Source organism: Rattus norvegicus, chromosome 1 (genome assembly GCF_036323735.1).
Source record: "Rattus norvegicus strain BN/NHsdMcwi chromosome 1, GRCr8, whole genome shotgun sequence".
Classification (NCBI taxonomy): domain Eukaryota; kingdom Metazoa; phylum Chordata; class Mammalia; order Rodentia; family Muridae; genus Rattus; species Rattus norvegicus.
In genome coordinates, this window is record NC_086019.1 from 213,216,481 (window position 1) to 213,233,259 (window position 16,779).

Sequence of the window (16,779 nt, forward strand, 5' to 3'; positions counted from 1 at the left end):
GTGTGTGTTGCTCAGTGGTTAAGAGTGTATACTGCTCATGTAGAAGCTTGTTTCTTACATCCCCATTGGTGAGTCAGCAGTCCTGCAGCTCCAGGAGTTGATGACAGTTTCTGCCTTCTGTGGGTGTCTGCATTCACAAATACATACTGCCATGCAGAAACACACACATACACATAATTAAAAAAATCTTAGGTCAGGCTTGGTGGTACATGCCTTTAGTCCTAGCACTAGAAGGAGGAGACAGTTTCAGGTAACCAGGGTTATAGAGTGAGACCCTATCTCAAGAAGAAAAAAAACTTTAACAGGTATGAACAAGCTAGGCACAGTGATACAAGCCCATGATCCCCACACTTGGGAGATGAAGTTGGTGGCTAAGAGGATCAGGGTCATCTTTGGGTACATAAAACCATTCTGAGATGGTGATACCCAGATTAAAAAGACAACCCCCCCCAAAAAACCTTCTGAACCAGCACAAGCAACAACCCCCTATCCCCCAAACCCCCCACCACACACATACCACACACACATACCCCACAGGCAGACAGACAGACACACACACACCACACAGACAGACACACACACACATACCATACAGGCAGACAGACAGATAAACAGACACACACACCACACAGGCAGACACACACACACACACACACACACACACACACACACACACCATACAGGCAGGCAGACAGACAGACACACACCACACAGGCAGACAGACAGACACACACACCACACAGGCAGACAGACAGACAAACACACACACATACCACACAGACAGACACACACACACACCACACAGGCAGACAGACAGACAGACACACACACACCACACAGGCAGACAGACAGACAAACACACACACATACCACACAGGCAGACAGACACACACACACCATACAGGCAGACAGACAGACAGACAGGCAGACAGGCAGGCAGACACACACACACACACACACACACACACACACACGGGGAGATTCCAGTAAAGGCTTTGAATTTCCCACCAGATCCCAGATCTCTTTCTAATGTGAGCCCTGTCTCAATCTGTTTTCTGTGGCTGTAGCAGAACATCTGAGACTGGGCGTTTGTAAAGGAAAGTTTAGCTGGCTCACAATCACGGAGACTTTGAAGCCCAAGAGCATAGTTGTCAGTTTTCTGGGGAGGCTTTTGTACTGTCCTAACACAGAGCCAAACTGAAGGCGGGCATTCCCACACAAAGGAGACAAGAAGGAGCAGGTGCCTCACTGTTTTGTGTCCTGCTCTCCTGGGGGACCCACTCCTGAGCCTATCCTTGAAGGAAAGTCACAGCCAGTGACCTCATTGTTAAAGATCCCATGTCCCATGACTCCAGTAGCAGCCAAATCTCATCTTGAGTTTTGGAGAGAACAAACCATATTTAAACCACGCTAGCAGTCTTTCCTCCCAGAGAACTTTTCTAGCCTGCTGACTGGGGCCGCATGTCTGAAATTTTAGTGCTCTGAAGTCAGAGGCAAAGAGATTCCTACAAATTTGAGACTAGCCTGGGCTACACAGTGAGTCCTACACTAGCCTGAGCTACTACATAAGACTGCTTCCAGCATGAAATAAAGGGCTGGAGACAGTTCAGTGCTTAAGAGACTTATGCTTTTGCTAAGGACTGGAGTTTGGTTCTTAGCACCTATGTGCAGCAGCCCACAGCCTTGGGGAACTAGCTTCGGGGACTTCCTTTTCTAGCCTCTGTAGTACCCTCAGGCACACATGGACAGCAAACTGTCACAGATGCATAAGTAAAAATAAAGTCTTTTTTTTCTTTTTTAAAAGCAAAGCAAAAACAAAACCAACAGCTGTCAAAACCGAACAAAACAAAATGACTTTTCTAATCTAGGAGCTCTGGGCCCAGCTCCCTCCTGGCCCCCTGCCTGTATCCCAGGCCTATACAGCTGGCTTCCTGGTCTCCTGCTGGCCACAGAGCCAGATCCAGGAAGTGCTGTAGGGCTGAAGGGTGGAAAAGGCTGGATCTGGGGTCTTGTTGCTTACATAGGACTCAGATTGTGTCCCTCCTCTGCTGTGGTCCTTGGGTAGGTTCCCCAGTTTCTGTAAGCCTTATCTACTGGTTTAAAACTAGTAAGTAAAGGACTGGCTCCCCGGAGTGGCCGAGAGACTTCGGCGGTGTGTTTGAAGCAGTAGCTGCCTGGCGCACTGTTGTAAGAGCTGCTGGGTGTTTGCTTTGGGTAGAGGGCTTTGGACTCAATTGTTTCAGTCTCCTTCAGGTTTTCTGCCTCCAGCACCTGGTCCCAGAGGCTGGGCGGGGGTGGGGGAGGAATAACCCGGTGAATGATCTGACCCTTTTTTAGGGACAGGATTTTTGGGTGTGTCTGTCTCCTGTATAGTTTGGAGGTTTCTTTTATGTGGCTAGGAAGGGTCTGGACAGAGGTGGACAGCATGCTGGGCTGGGTATGGTTCTACATCTGGATTGCAAGTTCCTGGACTTATGGACTAGTTAGGTAGTTTGGGAAGAGTTAGTCAGCGAGGCTAGGCCCCAGGGCCAAGCCTGTTGCTCATTCTCCTGAACCTACTGTGGGGACCAGATGGAGGGGCCCTCAGGAGCAAATTCAAGACAACCCTGTCCAGACTGTGACTTCCCTCCACACTGAGGCCTGCTCTCCCTTGGTCCCCAGGCTCCATCTCTGTGAACAGCCGCAGTACACCATTCTTGGCCACAGGAGAGAGTGAGGTCCTGGACCTGGAGAGTGAGCTGTACCTGGGCGGTCTCCCTGAGGGGGGCCGAGTGGACCTGCCATTGCCTCCTGAGGTGTGGACAGCTGCTCTCCGGGCTGGCTACGTGGGCTGCGTGCGAGACCTCTTCATAGATGGACGGAGTCGAGATCTCCGGGGCCTGGCTGAGGCACAGGGAGCTGTGGGCGTTGCACCTTTCTGCTCTCGGGAGACCCTGAAGCAGTGTGCATCGGCCCCCTGTCGTAATGGTGGCATCTGTCGAGAGGGCTGGAACCGGTTCGTCTGTGATTGCATCGGGACTGGCTTTCTGGGTCGGGTCTGCGAGAGAGGTGAGGCTGGTCCTGTGTCCCTGTTTTTCCAACCCCATGCTTCCTTCCTCCTTAGAGTAACCCTCAGGCTGGCCCCCGGCTTTTCTCCTAGTAACGTCTCTCTTGTCTTTTCTCTTTCCTTTCCATGTTTTCTGTTTCCTTTGCCCCTCTTCTCCACTCCCGGGGCAGAGGCCACAGTCTTAAGCTATGATGGCTCCATGTACATGAAGATCATGCTGCCCAATGCCATGCACACGGAAGCAGAGGATGTGTCCCTGCGATTCATGTCCCAGAGGGCTTATGGACTCATGATGGCCACCACCTCTAGGGAGTCGGCCGACACTCTGCGTCTCGAGCTGGACGGGGGGCAGATGAAGCTCACAGTCAACCTCGGTAACCACCCTGTCCCAGGCCTCCTGGCCTCTCCCTGGCCTGCCTCCGACCTACACTCCCCTCTGTCTGGAGAAGCTGGTGGTGGCACTAGCCAGAGGTGACCCCGGCAGCTTGGAGATAGGTAGTGACATCCCGAGCGGGAGCGCCCGAGGGCTCTCTGTGGAGGAGACACAACCTAGAGCCGTGCTCTGCGGTTGACCATCCTGTGGCCTGGTGGCCCAGAACACAGCCACATACCTGTCAGAATGCGTCTGAGTGTGATAACTGTCTTCCCAAGTCACTCCCATGGAGTGCTGTGTGTTTGTGCACACACAAGATGGCGCCCACTCACCCTTGCTTGTCGGCACATTTGCTTGCTCATTCACTGGCTCATTCATTGTGGAGTTGCCTGCTGACACCTGCTAGGACAAGCCCATGCTCAGCGCAGCCCAGTGGCATGCAGCCACCCTCAGCTTAGATTAGGTGCTGAGTACAGGTTCCTGGGTGTACTCTGGACACGAGAACTACTCCACACTTGTCTAGCATCTCGTGTGCTTGGCTGAGCCCCATAGGAGGGAGATCCATGGCTGTTCTGGGAGGAGACCAGTTCACCAAGCAGGCATTGCTCCCCTTGTCTTGCAGACTATGAAACTTTTTTCTGGAGACCGAGTCTCACTATGTAGACCAGGCTGGCTTTGAACTCACAGAGATCCACCCGCCCTGCCTCCTGAATGCTAAGTAAGATTAAAGGTGTGAACCACCACTCTTGGCCCAGTTATGAAATTTTTATGTTGGTTTGGCCAACGCAACAAAGCTAGGAATGGCTGGGGGAGGTGCCTGTGCCAAACCCAGGCCATGGGCTGTAACGTTCAGAGTTTTGGGTGGGGTTGTCAGGCTGCTGGGCCTCTCCATCAGTCTACTCACTGTCTCTGTTGCTGCCCATGGGCAAGAACAGGCCTTGCCTGCACATCTCCAGGGGCATGGGGATAACACTCTCATGTTATCCTCTTAGGTTATTGCAGGCCATGGTTTTTTGAGAGCAAAAGTTACTCATTTGTCTGGTTTCAAAGGGACTTGTTATGAAGGCCAGGTCAGGAACCAGAGCCAGGAGGGTTCCTCACAGACTGCAGTGCAGGACACCCCGAGCAAAGAGGCCCTACAGCATTCAGGCTGCTGATGCATCTGTCCACCGCATGTCATGAAAGTGCCCCAGCCAAGGCCTGCCCCATAGAAGCCTTCAAGCCCCAGAGTCTAAGCAGAGCACTGTGTGTTCTGGTCACAGGGGAGGAGTGCTCCCCAGAACAGAGCTTTGAGCTTTTAAACGTGGACCTGGACTCTCATCCTAACCTTGATCTCCAGAGCATTTCTGGGGTAGATCACGGACTCCAGGGACCTTGTCTAGATACTTGTGCTGGCTCCACCCATTGTCCTCCTGGCCTTTGTGCTCTTTGGTTGGGAATTTGCTGAGAGGCAGGAGCTGGGAGAAGAATGGGTGACAGGGCCTCGAGATGATTTGCTGTTCCTCCAGCTCTGCCCTGACCCACAGTCACAGCTCACTGAATGGGCGGCAGATGACAGCTTAGCCAGGGGGCACAACAGACGTTGTCCTCCCACCTCAACTATGCCCCTGACACTGTCCTAGAAAGAAGGTCCTGCCCAGAGCCTCATGTGTCATTGTGGCTTTCCCAGTCTTTAGGCTGGGCACACAGCACATGGTCCCCTCCTTTTGCTGGGTATAAGCTTGACCTCCCATGGCTAAGCACTAGGCTCTACTCTGTTTTGTGGGACAGAGCAGGAGAAGCCTGGAGCTTTTGATCCTCAGAGAAGACATGTTTCTGACCTCTCTGGACTGTTTTCAATCCTGTGGGAAGAAGCCGGAGTTTCTTTAGACAAGAGATGGCATTCTTGGCCAGGAAAACTTACCTAGTGGACCCTGGGGACATAACTCTCAGGATTTGGCCTTCTTCTTCCAGGCTTGCCTTTCTGTCTGTGTCTCACGAATCTCAGAAGTCAGAACACGATCCAGAGAGATCTAGTTTTGATGTCTCAGACTGATGACAGCCAGCAACAACCTCTGCCCTACCCCCATGGCTGTGCCCCTCCCCCATCTGCAGAGACATGGGCTCTGAGAGCTAATCTCTCTCTCTCTCTCTCTCTCTCTCTCTCTCTCTCTCTCTCTCTCTCTCCTCTCTCTCTCTCGCTTCGCTCATGACCAAGCCGAGAGCAGACGCTTGGTGCAGACACAGCTGTGTGCAGAGTCCACTTGATGTGAGCGCACAGAGGTGTGTAGGCACCAAATACACCAAATGCACTCAGGATGGCACTTTAGCCTGGGAGAGGGACCCAAGCTGGAGTCCAGTTCAGGAGGTTGCTTCCGTGTAGCATTACCAGTTCATCCCAAAAGTCCTTATCCCCCATCCCGTGAACCACCCAGGGCCTGCCGTGTTCCAGATAGGCAGCAGCATGGAGGTTGGACTGGACTTGCGGCTAAGCAGCTAGAGCAGTGGTCCTCAACCTTCTTAACGCTGAGACCCTTTAATACAGTTAATTCCTCATGTTGTGGTGACCCCCAACTGTAAAAATATTTTTGTTGCTACTTTTGTATTTTTGCTACTTTGGGTTATAATGTAGATACCTGTTTCCCTATGGCCTTAGGCGACTCCCATGAAAGGGTCATTCAATCCTGAGGGGGTCACGACCCTCAGGTTGAGAACCACTGAACTGGAGGTTTATTGCCTCTATGTAGGCGCTGGAGACACAAGCTGTCTCTGCCCAGCTGTCCAGCCTGGAGCTGAGGTGGGAAGAGCTCTGGGCTTGGGGCCAGAAGATTCAGGGTCTGACTCTGGTAGTTTTTAATGACTTGGTAAGTTAATTCCCTTCTCTAAGCCTGCTCCTCACCCCCAACCCTGTTTAAAATGGGGCTAAGAATCTTCACCCAAGGGCCCAAAGAATCAGCTTAGCTGGTAAAATGTCTTGCAAGCATAAAGACCTGGATTCCAGCTTGGGAAGCAAAGACAGGAAGACCTCCAGGCTTACTGGCCAGCTAGCATAGCCTAATTGGTGATCACAGTGAGACACTGAGGCTGACCTCAGTGCAGCATCCACATACACGCCAGTGTGGCAGGCACTGGAAGAGGGGGAGGGAGCTGGCTGCAGGGCTCGCTTCCACAGAGCATCATCAGGCTCCAGACAGGCCAACCTCAGAGTTCCCACTCTGTTCCTCATCCCATGAACCACTCAGGGCCTCTCAGGCTCCAGACAGGCAGCACATGAAGGCCGTAAGTACTGGGCTGGACTCAATGCTAAGGAACTAGAGATTTGTCTCTGACTTGTGACCTGTGTCTACAAGCAGTGAGGCCAGAGGTTCAACAAGTAGCCACACAGTTCAGCAGGCTCCCAGGAAAGAAAACTCAGAGCTGGGCCTGAAGGAGCAGCAGAGGTACCAGAGAAGGCCCTGGTAGAATGGGCCTTCTGGAATGGTCTCCTGAGATGGGAAACCTGTTACTTACGAGAGGGCCAGCTGGGTGGTGGTGGCAGTGGCCCAAGCCTTGAATCCCAACACTCGGGAGGCAGATGTAGACAGATCTCGGTGAGTTCAAGGTCAGCCTGATCTACAGAGGGAGTTTATGAGAGCCAAAGCTACACGGAGAAACTCTGTCTCAACAGAACACAACAAGACAAACAAACAAAAAAACAACAGCCAAAAAACGAGAGGGCGGGAAAGGCTCTTTGCAGACAGAGGATCAGGAGGACTGAAGAGCCGCCTCCCCCAGCAGCTCCACCTCTGAGCAAGCCATGAGTCCCAGGCAAGGGAGCTGGTCTCTGCCTCTAGGAATGCTAGCGCCCCCTGGATTCTTGGCCCTCTTGCAGGGTGGCCTGTTCCTTGCCACCTACCCTGGGTCTGGCCTCTCCCCAGAAAGTGCCATGATATCTCCATGAAGGGCATAGTCTGAGCCACAGGGGGTCCCCTCCTTCAGCCCTGACCCATTTCCTGCTTTCCGTTCAGAAGCTGCTGGGGTCCAGAGATGCTCACCTCTGAGATGGACATTCTTGTCCTTGGGCTGTTCTCTCTTAGTGTCCTCGGGCCCTTCTCAAAGTTCCCTTTGCTCCTAAGTTCTCACTGGCTTTGTCCTCGTGGGCCTTTCTCATGTTTTAAGTCACAGGAATACACATGGCATCTCAGAACCCTTTTAGCTCCTGGGGCCTCGAGAGCTCACTGCCTTCCCACCAGGGGCTGGACAGTGACTCTCTATAGTCTGGGAGTCTGAATGAAGATGGTATGGACAAGCGCTCTGTGCCGATGCCTCTTGAGAGATGTGGCTGTGTGTTTTGAGGGTCTTTGAATGGAGCTGGAAACTCTAGGTCTCCACCCCACCCCCAGCCCTGGAAGTGAGTTGGACCAAACCAGGAACAACAGCCTTTCCCTTCATTTTTCTCTATGTGGAGTGTTTCCCCTTCATCCCATCCCGTCCCCTCTCCTCCTCTCCCTGCCCCCTTCTTCACTTCTTCCCTCCCTTCCCCTCCCCCTCCCTTCCCCTCCCTTCCTGCTCCCCTCCCCTCACCCCCTTCCCCTCTTCCTGCTCCCCTCCCCTTCCCCTCCCCTCCCTCCCCCTTCCTTCCTCTCCCCTCCCCTTCCCTCCCTTCCCATGCTCACACCATCAGCCCAATCTTTATGTCTAGCATAGCATGCCCACCCATTCTCAGCTCTTGAGGCACTGGCTACTGGCTACTGGGGTACTGATTATCACGCTCTGAACAGCATTTTGGGGAATATGTAATGGAAGGGTGGCTTTCTCCAGCCGGCTCTATCCCTGCTTTCCTTGGGGAGGGCCCTGTCCCCTGGATACCCATCTTGAAGGAGGCCCTTGAGGGGCATCACTGCAGGGTAGGCTGGAATTGTCACCTCTTCTCTGGACAGATGGACACCCAACACACCTTGTATATCTTCTCCTCGGGACAGGAAAGTCGAGCTCTTCACTTGGCTCTGTTCCCTTACAGGAGACTGACCTGCACTTCCAGCCCCTTTTTTCTTTTTTGGACCCTTCATTGGTGAAGACTCTGCTGGCTTGGAGAGAGCCTCTGGGACCTGACTCCAGGGCCTGGCACCCTTACCCCCTCACCCTTACCAGCCTCCTTCCTCTGTTCCTGGTTCTTCCTCTTTTTTCTCTACCCTTTCTCAGGCTCCTTCCCCTCTCTGTGACCCCTTACTTCCTCTGCCTGTCCTTCGACCTTCCACTGCTCCTTGGGTGCCCAGGCTGTGGCTCAGGGTCCCTGCTGCTCCTCCCACTCTGCTGTGGTTGACAACGCGTGTGGAGCTCAGCTGTACTGCCCCAGGGCCCATGCCCCTCAGAGCCACAGTGGGTGTTTGTTTACCACCATTGCAGGAACCTTCCAAGGCCCGAGGGATGCCAGGTGCATCCTGGGCCATGGGGCACTGGGCAGAAATTGTGTGAAGAACCCACAGGAGTCCAGGGTTAGAGGCTATCTACTCTCTGACAGGCCAGGGCCAGACCAGGGCACATCTGTAAACTCTAGTCTCTCAGCAGTGAGGAAGAGATGCCCAGGCTCAGAGAAGTCTGTCTGAAGTCACTCAGTGAGTATGTATAGGACTGAGGCAAGGACCCAGCACCCACACTCATACCTCCACTCCCCAGCCCCAGGCAGTCAGTCCCCCCCCCAGGGTTTTGGGTTAATGAAGGAGTATGGCACCCTAAGGGCATTTCAAATGTCAAATGACCCAAGGCTTTGTCTCCTTGAAAGAGCAGACTCCCACCACCAAGGGCTGATCAGAGGCTCCTACTGGCCTGGGATGTTGGCTCTGTGTAGGCACGGGTTTTCTAACCATGAGAAACCCTTCCAGCTTTGCAATTGGGGGACAGCAATGCCAAGCTCAGGGCAGGATTGGGGGAGGGGTCTTTATTTATCAGTGACTTGCATTGTGCCTAGAAGTCACATTCTGCAGATTTTGGTGTCCCTATCCAAGGCCTTGGCTCCTTCTTAGAAAAATTAACAGAATACTAGTCCTTCAGGGTGGAGGAGTTTTTTGACTCCTCGTAGCAGCTCGGTGCCCCCCAGGGCAGGGACAGGTAGAAGGAAGGTTTCTGTTCAGGTGGTGCTGGCCTCTGGGGCTTTGGGAGGTTTGTGGCCTTAGGAAGGGGGCCCTGGGGCAGACCCCTCTTTTGAGCTCAGAGCTTGAGGAGTGACTGTCACACCTGAGCTCTAAACAGGGTGTCGTCCCAGAGCGGGGGATGCAGGGACCCTGGCCTTCCTTACCCATCTCCCTCCCAGTGATTGGGTAGATGTGGGGTCGGTCAAGCCCTCATCCCCTGTCTCCCCTGTACGGCTGAGATTGCCAAGGTGCCCGTCTCCCTTAGACGTTGAGAGGCCTGGGCCCCTCCAGAAGGGGAACACAGCCCTTTTCCCACCACCTGACTGCCCAGCCTCTTGGCTCTAGGGAGGGTTGGAGCCCTCTTGAGGGCATGAAGGATGAGGGTCCAGCTGAGGAAGGGGAGAAGGCACCTGGGCACGCGTGGTCCCCAGAAAGTGGCCCTAGGGGGGAATCCCTGCCTGCAGATACCCCTCCCTGTGAAGGATGTAAAAAAAATACACACAAAACCTTGTTTTTGCCTTTTTTTCTCCCTTCCCCTCTGCCCACCCCATGGCCCCCCCAGACTGCCTGCGCGTCGGCTGCGCACCCAGTAAGTGGCTTGCCTCTTCTTCTGCAGAGACCCGAGAGGTCTGGGAGGCTGGACATTGGGGTTTAGGGAGAAAGGGGTGGAGGGTGGGGGAGGCATAATTTCATTATTGGCTTGTGAATTGGCGAGGCCCGCGGGGAGGGGAACAGGTATAGTGGTAGGATGGGGACTTGTGGAGGGCAGGATGGACAAAACGAACCAGAACCAGGAAGAGGTATTTGGTAAGGATACTCAAGAATTCTGGGAAAGGACAGTTCTGAGGGCAGGACAGTAGCAGGAGGAAGAAATCTGGAGCAGGCTGCACCTGCTGCAAGAACACAAAATCTGGAGACTTAATGCTGCATATCCACCAGTGGCCACAAGGGGGCAGGCGAAGTACATGGGAAAGACGATTTGGGTAGGAGGGGGTAGGGGCGTTCTCAGAGCCTCCAAGTCTAAGTAGTAATGCCTGAGTCTGCAGAGTTCCTGCCAAGCTCGGTTGTCAGTGAGGGCAGTAAGCAGGAATTAGAAGGGAAGCCAATGTAGACAGGTCCAGGTCTCTCTGTCACTGAGCTAGGCGCTCAGCCTCAGTTTCTGCAAGGCGTGCCTCGCAGTCAGATTACCTAAACGGGGATGTGAACATGGAAGGCACAGTAGAGAGTTTGTGTGCTCTGGGTCACTTCTTTTACATAGTTGTGTCACAGCGTGTGCGCACACCTGAGGCCCTTTAAGGCCAGCACCCCGAACCCCAGGCAGACAGCGTAAGGGACCCAGGGGTAGCCCAGAGGCGCTGCAAAACCCAGCAACACCCGACAGATGTGTATGTCGACAACCATATGTCAATCAACTGTCAATAAATGGTCACGGATTCCAAGAGACAGAACATGTCTGCCCACGCAGGCTCTTTGAGCGCTGTGTAGGGATAGCAGTTTCAGGGTGTAGAGTTAAACAGGAATATACTGGAAGGTCACAATGGGTCCAAGCTGGCTTGTACACGGGGAAGGTGGAGCTGTGGGTGCCCTTCCTTTGGGGTGTGTAGTGTTTTGAGTGTTAGGCCTGAGAATTCAGCTGCTAGCATCACACTGTAGGTCCTTGGGGAGAGCAGGGGAAGGTGTGTCTGCGTTCGTGGCCACCATTCCATAACCAATGATGTCCTCTGCAGTCCCACACAGTGTGTGGCAGAACTGAATGGGGTAAAAGATTTCACTGCATGCACTCCAGGTGCGAGGCGAGGGCCATAGTCACTGGTGTGTGCTGCGAGGTGAGGCGTGTGCTGGAAGTTGAGTGTGTACGTGTACAGGCGGGCTGCCTCCTGCCTGGGGTGCTGCCTCACGCCGCCTGTGGCCGTGTGTCGCGCTGTGCTCACTCCCCCCTTGGTGCTGCAGGTAAAGGCCCCGAGACCCTCTTTGCGGGGCACAAGCTCAACGACAATGAGTGGCACACGGTGAGGGTGGTACGGCGTGGCAAGAGCCTGCAGCTGTCTGTGGACAACGTGACTGTGGAGGGTAGGTGGCCTAGACCCAAGATGATGGACGTATTTCTAGAGAGCTGTGTTTGGTAACCTCTGCCTGGGATGTTATTTCCAGAGACGTTAGGGACCATTTCAGCTCCTTACAGGCAGCATCTTCCTGGAAGCTTGTTGGGCCTCCACTGATTCCTGCAGGTTTCCCCAGAGTGGTGGGATGGTAGCGCTGGCCCAGGACATCTGTAAGATCCCTTCCTGTGGCCTTGTTTGAAGAGGTGATTTTTCTGGGAAGACGAGGCCCTGTCCCAGAGGTGACCCTGTATTTTGTGCACTATCCTCCTCCCTCACGTTGGTCTTCTGTCCTGAGCAGGACAGATGGCAGGAGCCCACACGCGGCTGGAGTTCCACAACATCGAGACAGGCATCATGACAGAGCGACGGTTTATCTCTGTGGTGCCCTCCAACTTCATCGGCCACCTGAGCGGGCTGGTGTTCAATGGTCAACCCTACATGGACCAGTGCAAAGATGGAGACATCACCTACTGTGAGCTTAATGCCCGCTTTGGGCTGCGTGCCATCGTGGCTGATCCTGTTACCTTCAAGAGTCGCAGTAGCTACCTGGCGTTGGCCACGCTCCAAGCCTATGCCTCCATGCACCTCTTCTTCCAGTTCAAGACCACAGCCCCTGATGGACTTCTGCTGTTCAACTCAGGCAACGGCAATGACTTCATTGTCATCGAGCTGGTCAAGGGGTGAGGGGCCGGGCACTGTGGTGTTCCCCGATGACCCAGATAGAGTTCTTCCCTGGCCTTTGGGAAGGTTCAGAGCACTCAGACATCAGGTCAAGAGTCACATCCTTAGTCACCAGCCAGGAGGGCCCTCTGCAGCCAAGATGGAGAAGCCGAACCCTGCTTCCAGGCTGCTGCCTCCTCAGCCACTTCCTTGCCAGGGTTCCCAGTCACATCCCTCCTCTGGTCACTGTTCTCTTGATGGCAGAAGTAAGCCAGTCTTTCTCTTGTCCTGGGGGATTGTACCCTCAAGTAGCCCAGACTCTGCCTCTACGGGACCCCTACTGTGACCAAAACTCCCACTTCTGTCATGTCCTCTTTTGGGGCCCAAGAGCAAGTGCTTCTGTGACCTCCCTGGGACAAGACTTCATGCCACAACCTCCCAATGCCATTTTTTGTTTCCTTCCCACGGGATCCCTTGTCCACCCCTCCTTCCCAGGTCCCTAGTTTTTTTTTTGTTTTTTTTTTTTGTTTTTTTTTTTTTTTTCGGAGCTGGGGACCGAACCCAGGGCCTTGCGCTTGCTAGGCAAGCGCTCTACCACTGAGCTAAATCCCCAACCCCTAGGTCCCTAGTTTTTATGCCAGCAGTAACTTGTCCTCTCCTGGCATTCTCCCAGCGGTGCCCATCTGATCTGGTGTTTCCTCCCTACCGTGGGGCAGGTACATCCACTACGTGTTTGACCTGGGAAATGGCCCGTCCTTGATGAAGGGAAACTCAGACAAACCAGTTAATGACAACCAGTGGCACAACGTGGTGGTGTCCAGGGACCCAGGCAACGTGCACACGCTGAAGATTGACTCCCGCACGGTCACGCAGCATTCCAACGGTGCCCGAAATCTGGATCTCAAAGGTGGGGCTGGAACCTCTGAAGGCCAGCCTTACCCCAGCCCCCCTGCTCCATCGAGATAAATCCCCATCAGGGGGTCAAGGCTTCTCTCCCCCACCCCTTTCCTGTTCTCCATGGTGTCTGGCTGATGTCCCCCACTGTGGCTGTGTTTTACTCGGCTCTCCTGTGAGGCCACCTTGGATGGAGTACTGGTCAAGCTATTTCCCATTGGGGTCCCACCTTCTCCAATGTCTCTACAGAAGTCACTGAGATTGTCATTGCCAGTCCCCAGAGTAGGTGACTGAGAGGAAGAGGAAGAAAAAGAATAACAGGAATGGGGAGGGGGAGGAGATAGTGGACTGAAACAGGAGATGTCGGTTTGCAGCTGTTTCAGAGCCGTCTGGGGTCCATGAGACCTCCTTGCACACACATGCCTGTAGCATCCCTTAGCTCCACGTGTGTCCATGTAACCCAAACTGTCAAAACTTGGAGAAGATCTTCAGAGACCCATGGATTCACCTCCTGAGTCCCCAGACACAGTAGCTTGGTTACCAGTGCTGCAAATTCTCCTTGTTCCCAGGAGAGGGCGATGTGTTATAGAGAATCAGCAGTGGCAGCGGACCCAGGGACTAGGCTTCAGCTAGGCTGTCCAGGGCCGCCGAAACCCCGCTAGATATCTGTGCAGAACTCCAGGCCAGGTGGGAGATTAGACATCTCTGAGGAAGACCTCCTCCGAGAGCCCCGATTGTCAGGAGGACATTAGAGGAGAGAAGGCTGCTGAGTGAAAAAAGGCCTGCAGTTCTGGGAGACAGTCTCTGGGAAGGAAGCAGTGGGGGTGGAAAGGATGTAGAGTTTGCACCCATGAAAGGCCCTGATTACAGGCCGGAACTGGAATCAAGCGTGTAGGAGAGAACATGGAGCGGGTCCCTCCAGCTGCCCCCCGCCCCCACTATCCCAGGCATCTGGCTTCTGAGGGAGGGGAGCAGACAGATGGCGAAGGGAAGGGAAGGGGAAGAGGTGGTGTTGGTGGGGAATCTGAGGTTCGCTGTGTCTGTTAGGGATACCATGAGCCTTTCAGGTGTCTGGGAGGACCCAGATGTCAGCATCCTGGGGTGGAGGTAGGGACAAGCATGGCAGGGTGTTGACACCGCTGCCTTTTCAGGGGAGTTGTACATCGGTGGCCTGAGCAAGAACATGTTCAGCAACCTGCCAAAGCTGGTGGCCTCTCGGGATGGCTTTCAGGGCTGCCTGGCTTCTGTGGACCTCAACGGGCGCCTCCCAGACCTCATCGCAGACGCCCTGCACCGAATCGGGCAGGTGGAGAGGGGCTGTGATGGTGAGTGTAGGGCAGAGTGTGGGGCAGTTAGGTGGGGCCCTGAGGCTGACAAGGGGACCTCCTTCTCAGGTCTTGCAGGAGCCTGACCCAAGAGCTCTGGGACAAGGGGGGACAGGCACGGGACGAACCACATATTCTCCTTGATGCCTCCCCTCCTGACTACTAGTCAGAATCCTAATGGTCTTGAGTGCCGTCCCCCCTTCCCCAACACCCACCACCCTGCTCCTGTCTCTTCCTGTCACCCTGGTTTCTATCTGGCCCTCTAGTCTGATGGATTAAGGGCAGAGCCTCTGGCCGGCTGGGGAACTTCGGCAGCCCCTGGGCCCTTGGCTAAGCCTGGGCCATTTCTCCTTCCTACTCTTTCTAGGCCCCAGTACCACCTGCACCGAAGAGTCCTGTGCCAACCAGGGCGTCTGCCTGCAGCAGTGGGACGGCTTTACCTGTGACTGCACCATGACTTCCTATGGAGGCCCTGTCTGCAATGACCGTGAGTGCCAGCAGGGCTCTGGTGCTCCCACCCTATCCTCTGTCACAGGAAGTGCCTGGGCAGGAAGGAAGAGGGATTGTACTTCCTTCTACTTCCTTCTATTCCATCCTCACAGAGGCCAGGGAGGCTAGTGGTTGCTGCCCCCCATTGCTGCCCAAGTCTCTGGAGCCATCTATGGGCAGGTGCCCTCTCCAGGTTCTGAGCTGGCTGGCCAGCCATCTGATCTCCCTAGACACAGGTCCTGCTGTTTCCCCCTCTCTCTCCCCAAGAGTCCCAGCTGCAGGCTGCCCCCTCGAGCCACAAGGTCAGTCCCCAGCGTCCTCACTTGCCAGCTTGCATATTGTTAAGGCCCCTCCCCTGAGATAACAGCCTTGACAGCATCTTCTAGTCCCCAGAGGTTGGTGGCCATCGGCTGGTTACAGCTTGGCAGAGGGAGGACAGCTGGGTCAGCCATGGGGGTATGGTGGGGGTGTGGAGGCTTTGGTCTTTCTCTCTGATGATTGGGGCCAGGGTGGGTGACATGCAGAGAAGACATACACCTGGACACACATAAGCCTTCTCTGCTCTTCAAACACAAAGTGAAAGTGAGCCAACAGCCCTGTAGGTAGGTACCTGTGGGTGGTTACAGCAGGCCTAGGTACCACTGTCTGCCGCTGCCTCTGCACCGTTGGACAGGAGTCCCGAGTCAGACCAGGGGATGGGACTCCTGGATGGCTGTTGATTTTTCCTTTGATAAAATGTCCAGCACTCTCTGCACTTTCCTGGTTCTCAGGTGTGGCCAGCCCTCCCAGCTCTGTCCCCTGGGAGTTTCATCCGACCTGCTGTTCTATGTGCCAACCTAAACCTTCCAGCCAGCTCAGCACCACCTCAGCCTATTGTGTGTTCGTTCTACTTGGCTCCAGTTGGCACAAGCCTGTTCTCTGTAACCCTTCCCACTGATGATTGGGTGCCACCAGCAAAACCTTCCCATAGGATCCTTCACCAAACCTCAGTGACGGAACTCTGCCAAAACTGGTGGAGGGGGGTCTCGGCTGTTGGGATGTCCTGCTGCACATGGCTTTCTGGGAATGGTGGTGATGCCCATGCTGGGCTTGTCTTGCTCAGGATATAGAGAATCTGGCCCAAGTATGGCTGTCCATGCCCTGCCGTGCTCTCACACGGAGAACACAGGCTTCAGAAAGGGTCTGGAGCTGGAGGCAGGGTGTGTGTCTGAGGAATCAGTCTACTTTAGGGCAGGGGTGGGAAGAGAAAGTTCTCTAGGTTCTTGGCTGGGAGAAAGGAGAGACACCAGGGCTGGGGAGCCCAGCCTTCCGCTGGGAGTGTGATCATTCCTCACACACATTGGTCTGTGTATCTAGTGGCGTAGTCTGAGCAAAGCTATGAAACTAAAGAAAAGTTGGGTGACACCTGGAGTCCCCTCAGGGCTCAGTGCTGTTCTGAGGCTGGCTGGAGCTGCTCTGGGGTCTACCCTACTGTTAGGGCAGGGGAGAGACTGGGTGGGCTGTCTGTCAGGTTCTCTTTTCTCCCGGGGCCTCTCCTCTGTCTGGTTTTTCATGCCAGCTCCTTCTTGGAGCCCAGTACACTCCAAGCAGAAAGCCCTGCACACTGTCAGACAGAGACCAGCATAGCAGCTGAGTGTGTGGAAAGAGGGGGGAGGATGGGATGAGGGAGCTGGGCAGATTCGGCCCTGTGAGGGTGTTCAGAGCTGCCTGGATGGAGAAAGCCTAGGAAGAGGAGATCTGACCTTCAGGACAGCTTCTTCCTTCTGCCTCTGTTTTCCCATCTGTGTCATGGGAGCTTTGA

The 16,779-nt window shown here is 54.4% G+C and overlaps 1 protein-coding gene across 23 annotated transcripts in view; it reads left to right on the forward strand.

Annotated features, from left to right (window-relative positions):
- Positions 1 to 16,779, forward strand: part of Nrxn2 (neurexin 2) — a 115,854-nt gene that overhangs the window by 60,808 nt on the left and 38,267 nt on the right. For 11 of the 23 annotated variants that reach the window (XM_017588669.3, XM_017588661.3, XM_063264586.1 and 8 more), the window contains 8 exons: positions 2,662 to 3,048; positions 3,217 to 3,420; positions 10,071 to 10,097; positions 11,450 to 11,578; positions 11,909 to 12,290; positions 12,987 to 13,177; positions 14,316 to 14,489; positions 14,857 to 14,976. In XM_017588669.3, the coding sequence (XP_017444158.1) occupies positions 2,662 to 3,048; positions 3,217 to 3,420; positions 10,071 to 10,097; positions 11,450 to 11,578; positions 11,909 to 12,290; positions 12,987 to 13,177; positions 14,316 to 14,489; positions 14,857 to 14,976 (1,614 nt within the window). The remainder of the gene's footprint in view (positions 1 to 2,661; positions 3,049 to 3,216; positions 3,421 to 10,070; positions 10,098 to 11,449; positions 11,579 to 11,908; positions 12,291 to 12,986; positions 13,178 to 14,315; positions 14,490 to 14,856; positions 14,977 to 16,779) is intronic. The other 12 variants (NM_053846.2, XM_039110513.2, XM_017588670.3 and 9 more) reach the window with 2 other exon arrangements.